Raw genomic sequence first — 21,758 nt, 5'->3', positions numbered from 1 at the left:
AAGATTTTGACCTCGAATCAGCAAGACGGTTCTCGAATTCACCAGAACATCAAATTACACTGTCAACAAAAATGTGCAGCCGCGGCCAGGAATCGAACCCCGGCCTTCTGCGTGGGAGGCAAGCGTGATAAACGTTAGGCCACGCGCGCGCTGCCTACTTGGCCAGCTGCGCGCGCGGCAATATTGTGCATTCAATAACGCAAAAAATTGGTAAGCGGTCACTTGACTCACAAGATTAGACACCAGCAACCTAGCTATGGCAATTAGTGATGTAGAGATCAATTAACGTTTCTGTTTGTACCATTATTCTAGTTGGCAAGTGAATCATATTCATGGATGAAGAAAGAATAAACAATTAAAACAGGGACAACACAACTACATCCCTGTTTGTCCCTGTTTTAATTGTTTATTCTTTCTTCATCCATGACTTAAACCAACACGCTCTTCTACTAAGCAAGAGTGAATCATATTGTTGCATCCAAATGACTCGAGAATATCAAGAAGTTCAATGCTGCCACTAACTCGCAATTTCAGGTCAATATTAAAATCGCCTCTTGAAACAACAAAGAAAAAAAATGAAATGACGCAACATACTCCAGAACATCCTCAACAAACATAAGAAACTTCGTCAATGACCCAGTGAGGGAGTCATGATCAAATTGGTGTTTGAATATTCAGACACTATTTCGTAATTTAGGTTATCACGAAAATAAAGAATGCTCCCCCCCCCCCCCTCCTCCCTTATCAGTTCGCTACACTAAATCACCCTTTTATCCTTTGAATTCTATGGCATCATTTCTGCTTGTAGGCCAAGGTTCAGTAAAGGCCAAAATACCGAATGTCATGTTTTAAGAATTAAAAAATATGGCAACGTCATTGTTTTTATTGCTAAGACTTCTAGCGTTTAAATAAAAAAGTGATCGCATATTTTTGGGGGGAACAAGAGTTTCTTGTACAAGATGATTAAAGGGAAACCTATCGAGATAACGAGTTACTGCGTTCGTCATCAAGGAAAAATCAAAGTATGTTTCGTAACCCTCATTCTTTTCACACAATCTTGTATAGGTCAGCCTCGCATTCAAACTTTATTGCACGGTACCTCTGCCTTTTACGCACGAACAAGTTATCATTCTTTTGCCAAACAATCTGATATCTCTTTTTTGTTGCTTTTACCCTGAGCATCCAAAGAAGCCTCTTGTTCATGGCAGTCAAGTTGTCAAGAGTCTTGATAGCAGAGTGGGTGTCCTCTAGTTTTTTTTTGTTTTTCTAGCCACTGATCTCGGAGTATTCTTGAAACAAAATGAATCAGCACGGCAGGGGTGTTTACAACTTTTGCTGGGCAATCTGTGGAGGACTTACTCACGCCCAGTTCAGGTAGTTGCAATTCACTCGCAAAATCATTCAACTTAAGAAGAAGGTTCTCGTTCGTACTTGGCGGCAGTCCGCGGATCCCCACGTTCTGACGTCTAGAATACAGTTCAACGTTGTTTACTTCTTTTCACTTTGCTAATTTCCTTATTGGCCTGGTTCTCCTCGACTTTTTGCATCCGTTTTTTTAGATCATTTATTTGTTTTGACTGCTGATCCATACTCTTTTGGCCTTCATTGCACTGATTTGATAGGTTGAACTTACCTTTCGATCTGAACGACTGTATCTTTGATTGCCATTAAGGACTCTATTTTTTAGGGGCGAAGCTCGTTAGGGTCTAGCCTTGTCCGGCGTCCGTGCTCACATCGATTGCCATCCCATCTGTCTTCTTAAAAAAGAAAAAAAAAATGTTTGCGCACTAGACAGGATTCGAACCTGTGCGGGGAGACCCCAATGGATTTCTAGTCGATCGCCTTAACCACTCGGCCACGACTTCGGGACGAGTAGGGGGCTCTGAGATGGGGTAGTAACTCAAAAGCTGGGGATGTCATGGATGAAACGTTGCATGTAGCCGCTCAGCGTCTATACAGGAGAGGGCGCTGCGGTCAAATGCGTCTATAATCGCGTTAAACTTTGCATGCATGGCCTCAACGTTTACAGACGAGAGGGCGCTGTGGTCAAATGCTCAAATGCATATATAACCACGTTCCATACCACGCAATCTCTTTCCGACATGGATGAAAACGAACGAACAGCTCGGCATGCTGCGGCTCAGCGTATCAGCACCGCCAGAGCTTCGCCCCAATCAACATCATTCACCACGTGGAGATGCGGTCATTTTTTTTTATTTATTGACCGGCTTTTGGAAAGCTTTTGTTGATAGCAGCTAGCTCCTGTGCAAGATTGAGCTGTTGTAGTAGCTCTAGTTCCGCAGTAGTGCACGTTTGGCATTTACGTGTTTTGTACACTTTTACCTTTAGCCTTAGAGCTACTTTCAGTAGAACGTGAACCTACGCGATAGTCACACCCACAGTCAGAGCATGTCACATGCTTCTTAGCTTCAGGAAATGGTTCTTTACATGACACACACAGTTCCGGGTTCAACACATTTGTCATTTAACCCGCGGTTTAATGTATCAGCGGTTCAGCACCTAAGCAACAGCAGCGTCGATAACATATGGGTATATTTCAATATTATGCAGTACTAACCTGTAAGATTTAAAGAGTTGATTTAAATGCCAAAAAGGAACCCTTGACGCTGCTGCTACTGTGTGGGTATGAAGATTACTTGCTGAGATTTCTTCTATTGTAGCTGCTCTTCAGTCACGCGGAAAAGCAGATGACCAATCGCAGAGTGGTATCAAAGACACGATGATGTCAGCGCCGCAAGCAGCTTAATGATATCAGCGTCCACGAGCAGCACAGTCGCACGCAGCCACGTACGGAAGAATCTGCAAGATTTGAAGTGTTGATTTAGGTGCCAAAAAGGGAACTCTTGGCGCCGCTGCGGCTGCTGCTGTGTGCTTATCATCTTGCTCAATCGGCGTATTGGCAAAAAATCTCAACCATTTTATGAATACTCCGCAACCAATTAGATTTCAGAATCAGCTGATGAGAACTCGGAAAAACGAGTTACAAAGCCTTAATGATATCTCTTTTCTTCTGCTATGATATCTCTTTTCTTCTGCTTTTGCCCTGAGCATCTTAAGAAGCCATTTTAAGCATGAAGCTTCGACGCCGTATTTTCCTTAAAAGTCAGTGGCTGTAAAAAGAGACCACAGGTAAGTGGAATGGAAGTTGCGTGACATTCTTTAAGACGTGGGAAAGTTTTCACGCAGCTGGGTTAGGCGGCTTCGCACTAATCTGCTTGCGTAAGGCAGTTTGTTGAGACCACAGCTGACATATACCGTTGTGTCAATGCTCAAGCCAGGGAAACCAATGGAGAAGCTCGACTCCTACGGACTCATCTCTTTGACTAGTGCGTTTGAAAGCTCTTGGATTGACTTGTCTTACGTAGACTAACGGTGCACATCGAAAACATTGGCGCATTGTCTAAAGAGCTCTGTGGGTTTTGTATAAAACGATGCACTGCCGATTCCATTGGCGACCTTACCTCCACGTCAGAAGAGGCGCGAGCATCTCACCAGACAGTGACTTGTGTGCTCCTAAACATACACAAGACATTTGACGCCCTACCTCATGCAACAATCCTCGAGCGGCTACGACATGTCGTCATTACTGAAAGATTGTACAGCTAAGTGCACGCCTTCCTTACTGGAAGATCAGTTTTCGTACGATATTTTGGCGCCGACATCAGCCGCCGTTTAATGACGCGGGGGGTTCTACAAGGCAGTGTTTTGAGCCCTTTCCTTTTTATTCTTGCAATGGCTGATGATATAACGCTGTGGTGCGTCAGTCCCACGAAAGCTGCGAAAACTATCGAATTACAGCTGGACGCTTGACAAGGTTGTGAAGACCACAGAAGGCTTAGGTCTCACGCTTTTTGTTGAGAAAAATGCATTACTATGCTACCGCCCCGATGGAGCACCGATCAGACTCATAGCTAATGCACCGTAGATAGGTGACGCCCTTCTTCAGCACGTTACTACTCAACGGTACCTGGGCGTCTTAACTGACAACCACGTCACCTAGCTTCTTGAAGCAAAACGCCTGCTCATTCAGTGTCGTCAATTGATGGGCGTTCTTTGAAACTTCTGCCGGAGCAACTTGGGGCTCTCTCTACAAGGTCTTCTAGCACTATACCATAGTCTCATCCTCTCTAGGATACTTTACACTGTACCGCTCCTGAACCTGAGAAGGCACCAAATGTAAATTCTCGAACAATTTAATCGTTGCACACTGCGACTATGTCTCGGGCTTCCACGATTTTCTGCAAACATAGCGACACTAGTAGAGGCAAGAGAAAATCCACTATCTGTTCATAGAAGAGAACGAGCAATGCGCCACCTTGTGCAACTCCAAAACACCACGTCGGCAATTTTCCTAATGACCAAGCTCCGAACACGACCATCGAGAGGTCATGAAGTTTCTTCAAGAAAGTGCCCTCGCATCGCGACTTTAATACGTTGTTTGCGACCGACAGCTTCAATTTGACGCGTTAGTCTTGAATGGAGATGTCTGCGAGAACAGAACTATGGCACTGGCGATCATATTGATTCGACATCGCAGGTGGAACGATATGTCACCCTGCCTTTGCGCCGCCTGGTGTGGCACTTTGTGTCTTAATAGTTTTATGTCCGCGTATAGTACACAACACTTTACACATTTTGAGCTCCCCCTTCATTCAACGTGGTTTTAGGCAATACACCCTTTCCCTCCCCCCCGCCCACCCCCATCCGCAGTTAACATTTAGAACTTCTTGGTTTTCTATCACTATCAAAATTTTCTACCCATTACCACCTCACTTTTTCAATTCCCCTCGCCTCTGCCCGTGCGAGCCTTTCCCCCGTGATGGGCAGATAACATCTATGGACGGGCGTTTCCTATTTGCCCGTCTAATCATTACACCAATAACAGCAACACAACAGACGGCTAAAAGAAGCGGAAACTCTGTCGCGATGGTTCTGGGAGAGATTAAGTGATGCCTTGTCCTGGCGTACTTCGCAAATCTAAAAAAAAAAAAGAAAAAAACATCTGTTGGGAAAAAGGGCAATCTCAGAGACAGCCTAAGAAACGCAGGATGTGGCAAGTCCTATCTTATTATCGCTTCCCAATAAGATTGCGGCCCGATAAGATCTCCGATAGACGAATAACGAAAAAAAGAAGTGTGAAGCCAAGCTTTTCGTTCCTCCTATTTGCAGCGACATCATACCATCCGTTGAAGCATTAAATGGATTCGAGCTTGACTCGGCGCTTGTCCTCCAACCTTACAGCGCATTTCCCAATCCTGCAATGGGCTGCTGACTTGTGTCGTTCGAAATGTGTAGCCGTAGACCACAAGTATCACGTCGGCGGTCGTGGTGATTTCTTTCCTCTAGTCACCGCCAGCTGACGAAGGAATGGCGGGTTCCGAACATCCTATTCTCACTCTACGAGCAACGAGATGGCGGCATTAGCCTACCCGAACGTCTAAGAACGAAGAAAAACGAGTGAACCTAGTGACTCTGCATTTTAAGCTGTCACTGACTATGGAAAACTCGAGCCTTCTTCAATGCAGCGTCAAGAAGAAACCCAACTGTGCCTTTTTGTTTCGTGAGAACTGCCAACTCGCAGGGGTAAAAATCGAAACAACTTAGCACCTTTGAACCATTATAGTGACAATGCTTTCTCGAGAGTGCTACTGGGCTTTGTCCAAAGTTAAAGCGATGATTTCACCATTCTATGGCACATAACGTGCTACACTTTGATCATGGTAAAATGGATGTCTCGCGGCCTCATCTCACAAGGACCACAGGTCATTCAAACCGCTTTTCAGTAGATACAATAGAGGTCAGTGACCCGTAAGCGTGGTGTCGTAGTCTTCCTTTAACGCTTGGTAGGCTATGTAGGCTGTAGCCTTCGCTTTGATTCATCTCCAGCGGAAACGGAGGGTGAAACTCCAAAGAATCTGCGGGATGACTTGCGTTTCGCCTATCGAACAAGGAGGAAACTTATTTGAATAATCAAAATGCTCAAATCGTACATTGCGTTTTGTCTTTATTTTTAACAAAGTTGTTGTCAAGCATAGACGGCATTAATTGGACGTTATATTGAGTGCACTGTTGACTGAGAATGCTCAAAACAAGCTCACACTCATGGGTTCCTAAGACCGGCAATCATAATGATGTGGAATGCACGTTGCATGTAAACTAACGCTTTTAGGGCACTTTAGACGACCCGCGAAAATCGAGTTCTCAACGGATCGCGCTGCAATTTGCTACGGAGGTGTAAGCAGGTGGTGGAAGTTTACCTCGAAAAAATCAAGGAATGTACTCACCTCGTCAAAGACAAAAACAGAAACCTATTCTGGGTATCTTCGTGACAAGCGCTGCCGACAGATGGCGTGCGCTGCGTCGAGGGCGCGCCGTCCGATTCCGGTAATGATAGCAGACGATCTCGCAAAAGAACCCGAATCGGCCGGCGCTCCCCGAACGCGACGTACGCTAGCTGTCGGGAGCGCTTCTCACTACACTCTAAAAAATGTTTGTGCGTCTACTTTCACGCACAATACTCGGAGAGCCAATCACCGCAACTTACGGAGGCAGCTCAGCGAATGACGATGCCGAAACATATGTTTAGACCAAAAAACGCAGTCTGAGTTGTGACATTAAGCAATGCAAAACGTGACGCTTGCATTGCTTAATGTCACAACTCAGACTGCGTTTTTTGGTCTAGACATATGTTTCGGCAATGTCTTTCGCTGAGCTGCCTCCGTAAGTAACGGTGATTGGCTCTCCGAGTGTTGTGAGGGAAAGTAGACTCAAGGGCTTTTTTTAGAGTGTACGCGTGCACCGTCTGCGAAGTGGCGGCGTAGATTGCATAGAACAAGCTTCTGTTTATATTCTTTTTTTAAACAAGGTAAGTTCTCTCTGATTTTTCCACTACATACTTCGACCAGCTGCTTGCACCTCTGTATTAAATTGCAGCGCGATACGTTGAGAAACTCGGAGGCATGCGGTTTAGAGAAGCTCGTTTTAGCGAACGCCGTTTTACCCACCCCCGTTTATCGAATGCCTTTATAGAGAACCTAGTTTAGAGAAAACGGCGATGAGCCTCTTTTTAGCGAATTCGGCCGCCGCGAAGCGGCGTGTACAAGTAAATCAGGTGAGTTAACATTTTTGTAATGAGCCGCCGCAGACTACCGCCGCGAAGCAGCGGGAGCGTAGCGGGAGCGTAGCAGGGGGCATGGCTTAACACGCGCACCAGTGATACACGCGAGAAGTAGGAAAGCCTTTTTTTTAAAAAGCGTCCCCTTTTCGATAAACGGCGTTTCTCTAAACTGAGGCTCTGCTTTGTCTAAACCGTGCTTCGATAAAACGTGCCCATTCTCTAAAACGTGCTTCGATGAAATGGCATTCGATCAACCGTAATAAACCCGAAAAATCGATTATTTCGGGACGTCTAAAATGTCTCAAAAGCGTTAGTTTACATGCTGTATAGATGTCGTTTACGTTTTACGCAAAATATCAGCGTGGGTGAGTTGGAGTCTCTCTCCAGCCGATCGAGAGTTGATGAGACGTTGTACCGGCGTGCTACTGCGTAAGCGAAAGAACAATGAGCATTATAGATTCCGGCTTAGCGGTCTTTTCGTTCTGTTAGGGAGCATCGCCACTGGTACTACGCTTATTGTGTCAGTTTCGTTACATTGTGACGGTACGAAACCCCCACCGCACGCATGAACTGTGTGAGCCCTTCTGATGAGGCAAAATCAGCAGACAGCATTAAAGATAACAGGAAATTCGTAGGGCTCATTGCATTTGCTCGCAATGGGTCTTGATTGCATGAGCTGAATGGTCTTCCTGGGCTCTGTAAGCACGCAACTTCAGAACTCGTGTAGCAGCAACGCTTCCTCTAGACGACAAAGCCGTATTGCTGGAGTTTCTATGCCACCCACCGGACGAAGGTAAAAAGTACGTTGGACAGACGGGAAGATGTCTAAATGACAGATTGCGCGAGCACAACCTAAAAGTGAGCGGACAGCGTGACGGTCATTTGTCCATGCACTGCCATGACTGTGGGTGCAAACCTGAATTTAATTTGTGCACTATCATTAGAAAACATAGAGATAAGACGGTAAGGGAAATTATAGAGGCGGACCTGATAAGAAACTACGGGGATCGATGTGTCAGCGTGGCGTCGATCGATTTGGCAGACAAAGAGAGACAGTTCTTGCGATCAGTGGCGTGGCTGGGGATTGGTTGAATGGCGCGGTGATGCAGAGTATTTATACCTTTGATTTTCTGACGATTAAACCAGTTGAAGTTAGCGCATTGTGTTGTCTCGTTCTTACCCTTCGTCCCTGTCGTGAAGCGCTATTATGTTCTCCACCCACCGGAGCTCAGCGCGGAAGCCAGGTCGGACACAAGAGCTGCGTTCTGCTGCGACTCGTGCTGCCACTGATGCAAGAAGTTGCTCACTCGTGTTCGGTCTCTCCACTGGTGGGTGGCAGCGAGACTCCAGCACTACGCCCTTGCTATCAAGAGTAATTCAAGGCCGTGCGAAAAATAGCATATAATTTTGATGAAGTATGCCAGTGCCATATATATTTCCCTCGCTCGAGCATCGTTACCGATACTTTCGTGAAGGGCTCCCTGATGGCACCAGGATCAAAGCTTGTCAAAGGATCAACCTACTTTTTGGTTCCTCTGAGCCCGGCCGTTTCGCCTTCGCAGCGGTGGTCGCCGACCCGAGCCTGCAGTTGGTGGGCGAGAGGGTCAAGGAGCGGCTCCTCGAATTCTTGGATGAGTACAACGGACTCCTCGGCGAGGACAACCGATTCCGCTCTTTGGCCGACAACGCTGAAGATGTCCAACAGCTGCCAGCCATCATGGGCAGTAAGGAAATGTTTTCTTTCTCTCTAGTTCTTTTTCTCCTCACACACACACACATACATACACACACGCACACGCACGCACGCACGCACGCAAACGCACACGCACGCGCGCGCACACACACACACACGCACACAAATACGCACGCACACACACATGCTCGCGCACGTAGGCACACAGGCACAGGGCTCTGATAACTTTCTAGTCCAAGTAGTGCGATAATCACAGAGTTTTGTTCGCTGACAAAACAAAAAAACCTTTGAGCGACCCACAAAATACGACTAAGAGTGCCATTTGCATTTCAGTTTTGGACGATAGCTGACGCTCAAGTGGAAAAAAAAAAAAAATTAAAAGTTGGTAACAAGGTGCTTTTGGAATTTCTTCGAGCACTTATTTGATGTTTGTAGTTCTAACTTGTAACATCTGCATACTAAAAATGGCAGCGCGTCTACAAAGTACTGTGGATATGCGTCGACAGTGCACCTAAAGATGCACGACAACAGCCAATTATTGTAATATAGAAAACAAATTTTAGAAAATTAAGTCGGAAACATAATTAATTTCGACTGCAATATGTAAGTTGTTACACTTTCCTATTGTGACCACACCACTGCGACAAGGTTTCTGTTGATCGCACTGCTTGACAGTCTGCGCGGTTTCTAAAGTTGTCCCATTAATCAAAGTGTGCTAGTTTGCTAACTTTACTCCAACCTACACAGTGCACATTGACGGGAACAAGGTATGAAAACAGAAATAAAAAACGGTTTTAATTCATGTTTCCGTTCTGTCTAGCACAAATGATGTGTGCAGTCTGTCGTCTAGCCACCGTGTCCCCTAAACCAGTTTGGAGACTCATGAGTTTGCCCTTTCCAATATCAAAAGTTTTATACATATAATTTGGATAGAAATGTGGGATTGCTCATGACGAGTGAGCGTGTTGCATTCCTTCAATGGCGCGCAGGAGCGATAACCACGTGTCCTGCACCGGATCATCGCTGGACTGCAGCTTGAAATAAATGTCCTCTTCTTCCCTCTACAATGGCAAATACCATATTTACTCGAGTAATAACCGCACTACTTATGAAGAAGGCCCTTGCGTCGACTTTCCCGGAGAACACACATACAGCCAATCATCGCGTTGCGCATAAATAACATAGTGAATAACTAGATCGAGGACACGATTCCCCATTCAAATGTAATCTTCACAGATGGTATCTTCGCGCGAAGACGTTATCTCTGCCCTGTAAACCGCCGGAATCATGCTGTCCATTGCCGTGATTGACAATCCGTGTGCTCCGTGGAAAAGCAAACCCTCAGGAGTTTTTCATAAACAGTGCGGCTATTACTTGAGTAAATTGGGTAAGCTATTGACCGAATGCAGCGCGTTGTATGGTCACGATGTGGAATGTGTAGACAACATTCTAGTAGCGTGCGAATTTATAAAACGGATCTTTAGTAATTATATATTCTATTATCTATTGACATATATTGAAACCAATATTCTGTAGCAGCGCGCCTACAAGTTCAAAAGTTATACAGCATGCCCTGTCTTGGCCTGTACAGTCCTCGACAGCCCAAGGGCAACGGGCATTGGGTGATCACGACGGCGTTCGTCGTTTTGAGATTGGTTCTTGATTTTGGTTATTGATTGATTGATTGACATTGCTTTAAGAAAGCTTAAGGGTAAGACCCCGTACTTACGCACTGCGGTATGAAGGAGGAGAGGGTCAAAGGGGGGGGGGGGGGGGTATTGTGACTATTGAGGTATGGGCATCAACATCGCAGCCTTCCTAGAGGTAATGATCCGTTCGCCGGTGACCACGCCTTGCCGCGGTTACGGTGCCAGCGAATATTCTTTTTTTCCCCTCTATTTTTAGTATCTGAGAAGAGCAGCGCTATACTCGTTTCAGTCAAGTCCTCACGCAGCCTATGAGCTGATAGGACCAATGAGAAAGCGTCAAAAGTGCACAATCATGGTGTTCGTCATGTTTCTGTACGCGTTCTATCATCGCTGAACCAATCCTAAACAGGAAAGGCCTAGTGACTGGAGCTTTTGACGCTCTTTGATTGGTCCCATTCGCTCGTGGCGTCAACTGCCCCTGAAATCGCAGGGGAACTGAAGCGGTTCCGTATTCGAGAACAAAATATTTAAATCATCTTTATTTAGACTCCCAGATAACAAATATCAAAATTATATTTCAGATTGATAAGCCAAGTAGCCACAACAGCGGTTTCGAAATAGCGCTGAAGCCTCTCCTTCCTTTCGCGGTTGGTGGGAGGAGAGAATACTGAAGTACTCTACGGAGATCTCAATATTTTCGCGCTTTCTTCAAACCTTACGCGATCCGTTCAAAGTGCTACACTCTGAAAAAAGCCTGTGCGTCTACTTTCCCGCACAACACTCGGAGAGCCAATCACTGCAACTTACGGAGGCAGCTCAGCGAATGACGTTGCCGACATATGTTTAGACCAAGAAACGCAGTCTTAGTGGTGACATTAAGCAGTGCAAAACGTCACGCTTGCATTGCTTAATGTCACAACTCAGACTGCTTTTTTGGTCTAAATATATGTTTCTGCATCGTGATTTGCTGAGCTGCCTCCGTAAGTTGCGCTGATTGGTTCTCCGAGAGTTGTGCGTGAAAGTAGACGCACAGACTTTTTTTTTAGAGTGTGCACGCGTTCTCTCACAAGCACAACGCGCAAGATAGCTACGCACGCGCAACACGCAAGATAGCTGAAACCTCTGGGGAGGACGTCACACCCAGCGGTTGTTTTTTTTTTTTAATTTTTTTTCACGTGTATTGATAACTTCGTGTCAATTGCTTGTGATATTCAAATTAACAGAACAAAAATACGCTAAACTTCACCTCTAACTCGTTTTTTCAAGAACCTCTTCAGCTTCCCTTTAAGTTGAAGCGAAGTATAGATTTAGATTCCTTGCCACCTCGCCGACTACAGCCTGTACGACAAACGCCCCGGTAGATAGCTCAGGTTGCATTCATTCCAGAAACTCTCCTCGACGCTGCGGTCACCGTTCTAAGCTGCCCGAAAACCCAGAACGCCTACTCGGTGGTGAAGAAAGACCTCCCGAATACGTTCCTCATCTCCATCATGGAACGATTCTGCCCTCGTCTGGAGGAGACCTTCGCGCTAGGGTTTCCCGTCGTCTCGGACCCGCTGGACGTTGTCCCCTTGCTGGTGGATCTCCGCAACATGAACGACATGAGTCACTGGAAAAGCGTCGTCATTCTTCATGACCCCGATTTCAGTAAGTAGATGGCTACCAAAGGTGTGCTTTGTTTTGTGCAACGGCTGCTATATGGGCGACTTTATTCGGCTGTGCAGCAAGGATAACGCTCAAAGACAGAAAAAAAAATGATTCAAAGTATTCTTCCTCGCGGGACCAATGCGATAGAGAGGAGGCGAACCAATATTGTGCTGGTGTACTTCTTCACACTTCACTTTCATTCGTTCATAGTGCGCTGACGGCACGAATCGCAAATTCAAGCCAGCTATTTTCTTCTGCTAAAATATCTTCTCTGCTGAAATCTCTTAAAAAAAATAAACTCGGCTACAGCAAACACCATAGCTTGCTTGAATCAACTGGTGGTGAAAAATGCCACTTGCCCGTAAAATGCATTCCTTCCCCTCTTTATTAATGCGATATCATTATTAAGATACTACTCAAGAGTTTTAGCTACGTATATTCTCGCCTCCTAATGCGCAGTAGGTATGCGCATTAAAACATTTCAGCTCACTGTGCTTTCTTCCCATTGCGCCGCGCGTATGAGGAGCGGCAGTACGCACTCCTTCATGTTCGCACCCTCTTCGAAGGACCTGACAAGCTTTACTTCGTTCTCGACGTCATACGAGAACTCGTCCTAGACGTCGTCTTCGACGACTTCTCCGAAGACGTCTTCCTCGACGTTGTCCTCGAGGTCGTTCCTGAGGTCTTCTTAAAGGTCGTTCTTTAGGTCGTCCGAGAGGTGTCCTTGAGATCACCCTTGACGTCGTTCCTAGTTAATCACCCCTGTGGTTTCTACAAATATGCCTCGGCCATCCATTTACTGCCCTGTATTTTTCATTAAACCGGAATCACAATATTTATTTCATCGCTCAATTCCATTTTATTATATATTCCCCTGTCTTTACAATGCAGCAAACAGGCCCATGGCACTGGTTGACCTCAATGGCCACTCTTTTTCTGTTTTCTTCTACCAGCACAATATAAACAATGCCTCAGATTAACAGAAGAGGATGCTACCTGCCTTTATAAAAATACGTTTAGGTTCTCGGTAACCAATCGAGAATCTTTTTGTGGATCGCGGAAGCCATCGGGGTGAGGAGAGAGTGTGTAAGTTGGGCAAGGTGGTTCTGACGCGCATAGGTGTTTATTATTGTCACGGAAACGATAGAATTTGGTAAGAGCAAGAACTCTGAAAAGGGATTTACTGTCGAGCCTTCGAATGACATTCAAGTTATCACTAAAAAGGTTAACGGCGATACGTGGTATTCCACCAAGAGGCTCTCCACAGGGTACTTTTTTTCAAGCTCACTGCTGTTGGAAAACAGTGTCCTGTCCGCGTGGAAGTTATGAAGCCTTGTGTGTTCGATGATGCCCTTCTTTCCATGGATTGGTTTGGGCTTCCCTAAGCTTTACGCTTACGGCGACGCCAGTCGAAACATGAATCGTCGCAAAAAGCGGCGCGAAAGTAAGGATAATAAAGCTTTGCTATTCGTTCACAGGAGGTGACTACGTCGAAGACATCGTCAAGGCCCTGAAGGGTCCCGGCGCCCGAGCAAAAGAAGCCGTGATCACGACGTATCGAGTTTGCTCGGATCGTCCCTGCAATGCCGGAACCGTGCACGTTGACGCCATCGTTCAGACGTTCTCTGAGAAATTGCACGTCCGGCACTTCGTCATCATCGGCAACTTGTCTCTCGTCCAGAGCGTGCTCACCCATGTGAGTGTGACTAAGGAGAGAGCCTCCTTGACTAAACTATAGGTCCTTTTTCGTAGACACGCAAAGAAACACTGAAGATAATAAATTCAATATCATTCGTCCAAACTGTTCAAGCACAGTTTATGTTATATCCTAAACATCTCCCGTTAAGCCCTCCTGAAATCTAAAGCCGGAGTTACACTGCTCATACATGAAGACCAACTTTCGGGGACTTGGCGGTTCAGTTCCAGATTTTAGTGACAAGTGGGGTATCGACCATCAAGCATTTTCTAAACGTATATTCGCTCGTCGATCACAATATCGCCCTCCTTTGCCGTCCCTCCCCTCACCGTCCTGCTACGGTCCGCCGGTGCCCTCTCCTTCTTGCACCGACCGTCTGCTCCTGCGGCCGCGTTCTGCATTATGTGCGAGAAGCGCTAAAGCGATAAAGATATCAGAAAAAAAAATTCCGCTAATCGAGGACAGTAGGCGCTAACATCGTGATACAAAAGCGAAAGGGGAAAGAAGACGTGAAAAAAATCAAAACTTCGCTGAGAACCCAGATTTAATCTAGACGCCTATTTCACTGTTGTACTTAACCCTTTGATCCCCCACACTTTACTAGAAATACTGAAGACCTAGAAATCCAAACGTGGTTTAAAAACGCACCGAATAACAGAAGTCTGGTCTCAGAAGAAAATTACCTTCTTTTTACAATTATGTTCTCGAAATGTTGATTGTGAGCAATATTGGGCATTTGAAGCATTATTTTACGTCCAATGACTGAAAGCGGTTACGACCTGCGAGAAGGCCCAGGTGCATTTCGCATTTCACAGAGTAGAGACACTTGTGACTGTATTTGTAATATTTGCGCCGGTCTTTCTTCTCGCAGTAGTGAGGCAAGTGGTGCACGCTATCATACCTCACATCCTCTGTCAGCTTTGGCTTTACAGGACAAGTCATCTGTTTTGAAGATGGAATTCAATGCTTCACTGCTAAGCCCAGGTATCCTCGCCCTTGAGAGAGAGGGCGTTATATTTATTGAGGCGCATATGGTGTGGGAGAAGTTAAATTATTCTTGAGTTGTAGCTCCTGAGCAATACCGAATTAAAGGGATCTCACCGTTTATCCCCATTCGTCGTCTCTTCCCAAGCTGACTTCTCTGCGTTTCTTCCGTTTGGTTTAGAGCAAAAACTAAACTAAATATTGAGAGGCAAAATGAATTGAGCGCATCCGAGAAGGCACACGTGTAAGCATAAAACAATACATTATGAGACAGACAGAACGAACGTGTCTTTATATTGCCGCGCATAGTGCCGAGCAAGCAACGCTCGGTCACAGACTTCTAGAAGATTCGTGTTTGCTCTTACTCGGGACGTAACTTTTATCATTTTCTCCTACTTTCTAGTTCCCAAAAGTGCCTGTTCATTCTCACCCCGAACACTGGATGCTAGAGCCTTCTAGGCCAAATTTGCGAGATGCCGACGTACACTAGATAAGGAGCTGCCCATGACCTTGTTGAGGCAGTCTCGCTCTTGCTTGCTGTTACGTTGCCAAATTGCTGTTCACTTTCCTGCTGTCTCAACGCTCGTCATTTATTTTGTTTAGCACAAGTTGGCCCGTTAAACATTTAGTTTAAAACAAAAGTTTCGCCGCTTCTGCGCCTGTCCTTCGTGACATTTCTAGTGGAGGTGCGGGGTACCGCTGCCCATGAAGCTTACCCCTCCGAGGCCTCGCAGCTCAAGCCGCCGTCTTCAAGGTTTGGAATTTGGTCTACTGCCAGAGAAGACCCATCAGTCGACGAAGCCGGTGATGAGCAACCAATTGTAGCAGACTCCCGCCGCTGCCTCCCCGTCGTTTACCTGCTCGTTGCCCCTCGAACTCCGGCGACCTACCAGGGCGAGATTTATGAAGTCTTCAAAGACTGGTTGGAGCAATAAGAATGGGTGGCGCTGCATAACCAGTGGACTTCCGAACAGCGTCTTCAGAACGTCTATTTTTCACTCGAGGGAGCCGCGCGACGTTGGTTCGAAAGTCATGAAGCGTCGCTTACCAACCGGGAGCTCCCCAAGGCTGAACTGCGTCGAAGCTTCACAAAACAGCAACGACGGGAACGCGCCGAAGAGCAACTACAGCCGAGAGCTCAAGGACCAAACGAAAGCGTGGAGAGCTTTGTCAAGGATGTCGTGGATCCCCAGGCCACAGAATAAAAAAAAAAAACTGAAGATCCTTATGCGTGGCGTCAAAGAGGCCATATTTGGTGGCCTTTTATGAAACCCGCCTACCACCGTCGATGGTTTCGTAAAGTAGACAATGAACGTCGAGCGGGCACTCCAAGCCCGCGCCTTACACTGCCAGCGACTGAAAAACGTCCCTGTCACTGCGCTCTCTAGCCTCGACGTCGGGTTCCAGCCTCACTGGTATCCTAGAGATGATTCACGGCGGCTTACGGGAGGAGCAGAAAAAATTGCTGCGGGCTGCCGAACGCCTCGCTTCGCTCTCCGTAACCGAAGCAGTCCGAGAAGGGGTTCAACGGGCGCTCCAACCAGAGGCCCCCGTCAGCATCGCGGACGCTCGAGGAACCGACTCTGAGCTACGTCGCCCTGGCCAGACGACAGCCACCAGCAACCCGCCAGCACCAGTACCAGCACACGGCGCACCCTCGACGGCAAGCCGCACGCAGCATTCCGCTCGCCGCACTGAGGAACAAGCCCCGTACGTCCGAGCCGAACCCCCGGCGCCAGGAGGACGGGCGTTTGGCGCACGGCAAACCGACGCCCGCTGTGATACCACTGCGGGGAAGCCGACCACGTCTACCGCCGTTGCCCGTACCGGCAGACGGGGCTACGCGGCGTCCACCCCGACGACCGCTCCCACGCTGCGGTGAGCGACCTCGGGAGATCGACGACTAACTTTGATGTCCACCCTTTCAGATGTCTGCGCCTTGACGTGGGAGCCGGTCGCTCTCACCGCGACGCCCAGCTTCGCCGATGCATAGGCCCCACCGTGAAAGCCTGTCGCTCCTCGCCCCTCATCGGGGAAACTAAGTGCGGCCACCCCTGGAGGTGGAATTGCCGAAGAGGACCGTCGGAAAGACCCTCCAAGTACGTCGGAGGACCCCCACTCTAGCGACGACAAGCATCGAAACGACGATTCTGCAACGGTGCCCAAGAACCTAAACGTTCTCATCAACGGCCACGAAGCGTTGGCACTGATGTACACCGAAGCAGATCACTCCGTTTTGAGTGGGAAGCTCTCTCGCCGCCTTCAGAAAGTCACAATGACCTGGGACGGCCCGCAAATACGCACCGCCGGAGGACACTTCATCACGCCAGTTGGGAGGTGACTGGTGGCATCAGAATTTATGGGGTGATCTGTCCAGACAAGTTCGTCGTCTTTCAGGACCGTGTGAGAGACGTCATCCTTGGCATGAACTTGCTGTGCGTGATCGACCTTGGAGGGAATAGGTTGACGGTGCGAAAGCCCATCCTACCTCCGGAGGGATCCAAGACGACGCCAGCCGCCATCCGAGTCATTGCGCACCACGTGAACCTGCCGCCGCGGTCAAGTGTTCTTGTGCCCTTCGTAACCGATGCACTCGTCTGCGGGGAAGTTCTCCTGGAAGGCAACGTTCAACTGCTTCTCGGATGAGGAATAGGCGTCGTAAGGGGCGTAACAGAGCTGCCGGGTGGACGCAGTATGGTCCTCGTTACAAACTTACGACAGGAGGCGCAGCACCTCAAGAAAGGTTCCGTTGTAGGGCCACGTCGAGGAACCCGGAACGCCGCCGAAATCGCCGCTATCTCTGATGAGCCCTCGCCATCTCAGCCGTACAGTACACCGCCGCCGCCGCTCGACGTTAGCCCCAAGCCCAGTGCAACGGAAAAGACAACAGCTCAGAGACCTTCTAGCCAAATTCAGGAACTGCTTTGCGACGACGTCGAAGGTGCTCCAAACAACAGTTACGAAACATCGCATAGTGACCAATGACGATGCGCTCCCCGTGCATCGGCCGCCGTACCGGGTCTCCCCAACGGGAAGAGAGGCCATTCATGAACAAGTACAAGAGAGGCTCAATGACCACCTTATCCAGCCTTCAAGCAGCCCGTGGGCCTCTCCAGTCTTACTCTTGTAAAAGAAGAACGAAATGCTTCGATTCTGAGTAGACTACCGGCGGCAATCTGACAATACTATCAGACGATAGTAGGATTGTATTGTAGGACAATGCTCTCTGGAAGCCTGGTGTCTTGCTGTAGCTCTATGACAAAACTGTCTTTCTGTTTAAAAAGGTTTGGCTTTACAAGATCTGGGTGAATACTTGACTAGGTGTTTACAAAGCTACGCCATTTTTAATAAGCACACCGTCCATACAGTGACCTAGAGAGTTATTTCAAAATGTATTACTTGTTGGAAAATTTGCCTGCCCTATGACACAGGTATGTGCGGTAAATCTCTATGTGAGTCATCATCCAGAAGCAATATTTTGCGAGGAAGGCACGTATCTGTCAGACAAGCCGTCGTGGGAGAGCAAAGAACCGTCCCGTTCATTTAGACACCAGTGAATATATATGATTCGGGTCATGTGACCAGTGGTACCAGTTGGCGAGGAACCGGCCCGTCGGCGCGTTATCCATGATGACATCACATCTTCCCCCTTTACTTTAGGCAGGAAACCATAACAAATCGTTCTTTGTCGTAAACAAACTAGTCAATAATTTTGACTTTTAGAAATCTTTACAACACGCCCAGATCGCGTCGTTACACCGTGTGACGCGGTTTCACTCGCTGGGGCAGTCTGTTGAGTGCTGGTCGACGGATGATTGGACGTACAAGGCTCGCTTGACGGTGTGGTCTCCCCAGACTTGCTTGCATCATTCCAGGATCGTTGTCCGGCAGCAGGAACAGGTGACGGCGGTTCCTGCAGAAGGTGCCGTCCTTTGTCCTGACCCCGTAGGACCTTGGTGTGTCCCCGGGGCGAAGTATGGTACCCGTAGCACCTCTGTTTCTCAGCCACACTTGGTTGCCTGCAGAAAGACTACGCAAGGGTCTGGCCGCGTGACGCTTGTCAAAATACGTTTTCTGTTTCTGCCTAGTACTCCTGATCTCTTTTCTTCCAAGAAGAGTTTACCGTGCGAGGTTCGAGTAAAGATGGAGTGCAAGGCGCGCTTGAGCGAAGTCGTCGGCTTATAAGAAGTTGTGCTGGACTAAAACCTGTAGGCCTAGGGGTGTTCCTGTAGTTCAGCAGCGCAAGGTAAGGGTCTTTTGCTTTCTTCAAGAGCAGTTTTAGAGTCCTTGCCATACGTTCAACCTCAACGTTTTCTTGCGGGTAGTGAGGGCTGGTTGTCACGTGCTTGAACCCGTACGTCCTCGCAAAGTCTTGAAACTAACCCGATGCAAACTGGGGCCCGTTGTCCGAAAACACGCGGTCTTCGCCATCCGTGTCGGGCGAAGATACTTTTCAGGCGTTGAATGACGGCCACAGATGACGTGACTCTCTCCAGCAAAGCCATTTCTGGGTACCTGGAGTGAAAATCAACAACAAAGTACACCGCTCCTTTTCCCCTAGTTTCTCCCATGGTAGTTTTGGTGTTTCGGATGGGATCATCGGTTCCGAGAATTGCACGCGTTCAATGGCGCATTCTCGGCATTCGGACACAACTGTAGCTATATCTTTGCTGAGACCCGGCCACCAAACAGGTTCTTTGGCTTTTTCTCGGCAGCGAATGATGCCTTGATGGAATTCACGGAGCCTTCGAATCATTTCCCTCCGTAGACTTCTTGGAATGACAAGCCTGGTGTCCTTTAGGAGCAAGTCGTTGCAAACAGTAACGTTGCCACGCTGTGCCCAGTACTGCCCGAAAACTGGTGGTAGCTTGGGTTCGTCTGGCCACCCTTGTCGGCAGGCTTGAAACAGCAATGAGCATTCCTGGTCATTCTTCTGCTCCACACGTATTCGGTCTATCAGACTGTCGGATGCTGGCAGTCCCCGGATGATTGCGTCAACGTGCGCCGAGACGTCCCCCTCCAAGAGCATTCCGGGCCCTGTGACGGTGCCAAACTGTTGCATCTTGCTCGTGACAGTGTGTCTGCCGTGGCAATGGTTTTACCCGGAACGTGCGTGAGTGTGAAAGAGTACTTCATCAGGCGCATTCGGAACCTTTGAATTCTTGGGTGTAGGGAGTCCAGTGGGTCGCGGCCCAGCAACGGAAGTAGGGGTTTATGATCAGTCTCGAACAAAAACGTTAGACCTCGCAGAAACTCGTCAAAGCGTTCTGCAGCCCACGTTAGAGCAAGGGCTTCCTTCTCTATCTTAGAGTACCTCTGGTCCGTCTTCGTCAGCGACCTGGAGGCGGATGCAACAGGACGTCGCTCCCCGGATGGCTGATCTTGGAGCAGTACGGCGCCGAGGCCTTGCGACGAGGCTTCTGCAAAGACATTTGTTGGGTAGCTTGGATTGTACCGCGCAAGGTACCTTTTCGAGCTTAAGGTGTCCTTGATTTTGGCGAATGCTTGTTCTTGCTGAGGACCCAATGACCGGTCGTTATCCTTGCATAGAAGGCCGCGAAGAGGCGCTGTGGTAGATGCTACATCTGGGAGGAATCTTGCAAGGTGGTTAACCATGCGCAGAAGAGAACGAATTTCGACGGCATTTTGAGGCCGGGGGAGCTCTTTGATGGCCCGAACTTTCTCGGGATCAGGTCTCACTCCACTGACGTCGAAGACCATTTCCAGGAACGACACTCTCCCGACAGAGAAGCAGCATTTTTCTTTGTTTAGCGTCACGCCCTTCTGCTGTAGCCTCTCCAGTACCTTGTACTGACGACTGTCGTGTTCAGTCTTGTTCGCTCCGTATACAAATACATCATGCATGTAGTTCAGTACGCCTTCTAAGCCTTCCAAGACTTGCGTGAATTTTCTTTGGAAAATTGCTGGTGCTGAAGTCACGCCGAGAGGTATAGTCTTCGGTAGCAATACCTTCCATACGGCGTTATGAAAGTGGTAAGCTCTTGACATGATTTCGAAAGGTGAATCTGGTAGAATACGGAACTGGCATCCAGTTTGGAAAGATACGGGCTTCTTGAAAGCTGTCCATGATTTCTTCTACCGTTGGAAGCTGGTGACGTTCCCGTCGTACAAACTTGTTTAGGTGGGTCAGGTCGACACAGAGTCTGACGTCACCTGAAGGCTTCTGTACTGGCACGATTGGGGCGCACCCCTCTGTTGGTTCTTCAACTTTTCGAATCATTCCTTGGAGCTCTTGCTTGTCTAGCTCTTTTTTACTGCTTCTTCCATCGGTATGAGGATCCGACGAGGAGTAGACACCGCGTACGGGACGGCATCCGGTACTAAGCGTATCTTGTGTTCACCGGCCAGGGATCTCGTACCTTTGAACAGTTTGGGATACCTGGCTTCGACGTCTTTGACGCTCGCTATTTCGTCGGAGAATCGAACGATGCTCAAGGCATTGACCGCTGGGAACCCAAGAAGGGGAGTTCGCAGATTGCGGACGACGTAGAATAGTCTATCGTGAGCAGTTATCTTTCCAGGTGACGTTCCCGTGGAACTTGCCAACAGTGCAAATTCTTGCATCGCTCGGCCCTCGAAGACTTTCCCCTTCGTCTAGAGAGCATGGAACGCCTGGAAACTTATCGCCGACTACAGTCACTTCAGCTCCCGTATCAACTTTCATTCGAAGTTCCTGACCATTTATCTGCACAGTCACGAAGAGCGCAGATAGTGTTCTTCGACTGCTCGAGCGTGCCCACGAAATGCTCGTTATCGGGAGCGGAAATGACGTCGAGTTTCTTGCCGTCGCGTTTTTTGATGCGGCATGATTTTTTTCGAAATGTCCTAACTTTTGACAAAAACGGCATTTTTCTCGCTAGGCGAACAAATTGTCCTGGGATGTAGAGGACCAGCGGAATAACTGCACTTCTTGCTGCTTGCAGTCCTTTG

At 48.0% G+C, this 21,758-nt stretch overlaps 1 protein-coding gene across 1 annotated transcript in view; it reads left to right on the top strand.

Annotated features, from left to right (window-relative positions):
* Nucleotides 1–13,990, top strand: part of LOC121833815 — a 31,830-nt gene extending 17,840 nt beyond the window's left edge. The window contains exons 2-5 of the mRNA XM_042287468.1: nt 8,701–8,862; nt 11,867–12,127; nt 13,606–13,823; nt 13,880–13,990. Coding sequence (XP_042143402.1) covers nt 8,701–8,862; nt 11,867–12,127; nt 13,606–13,823; nt 13,880–13,990 — 752 coding nt within the window. The remainder of the gene's footprint in view (nt 1–8,700; nt 8,863–11,866; nt 12,128–13,605; nt 13,824–13,879) is intronic.
* Nucleotides 13,991–21,758: the final 7,768 nt, after the last annotated feature.

This window comes from Ixodes scapularis, unplaced genomic scaffold (genome assembly GCF_016920785.2).
Source record: "Ixodes scapularis isolate PalLabHiFi unplaced genomic scaffold, ASM1692078v2 PGA_scaffold9__187_contigs__length_104089568, whole genome shotgun sequence".
NCBI lineage: Eukaryota > Metazoa > Arthropoda > Arachnida > Ixodida > Ixodidae > Ixodes > Ixodes scapularis.
Note: the sequence above shows the minus strand (reverse complement) of the source record. Positions and strands in the feature narration are given on the sequence as shown.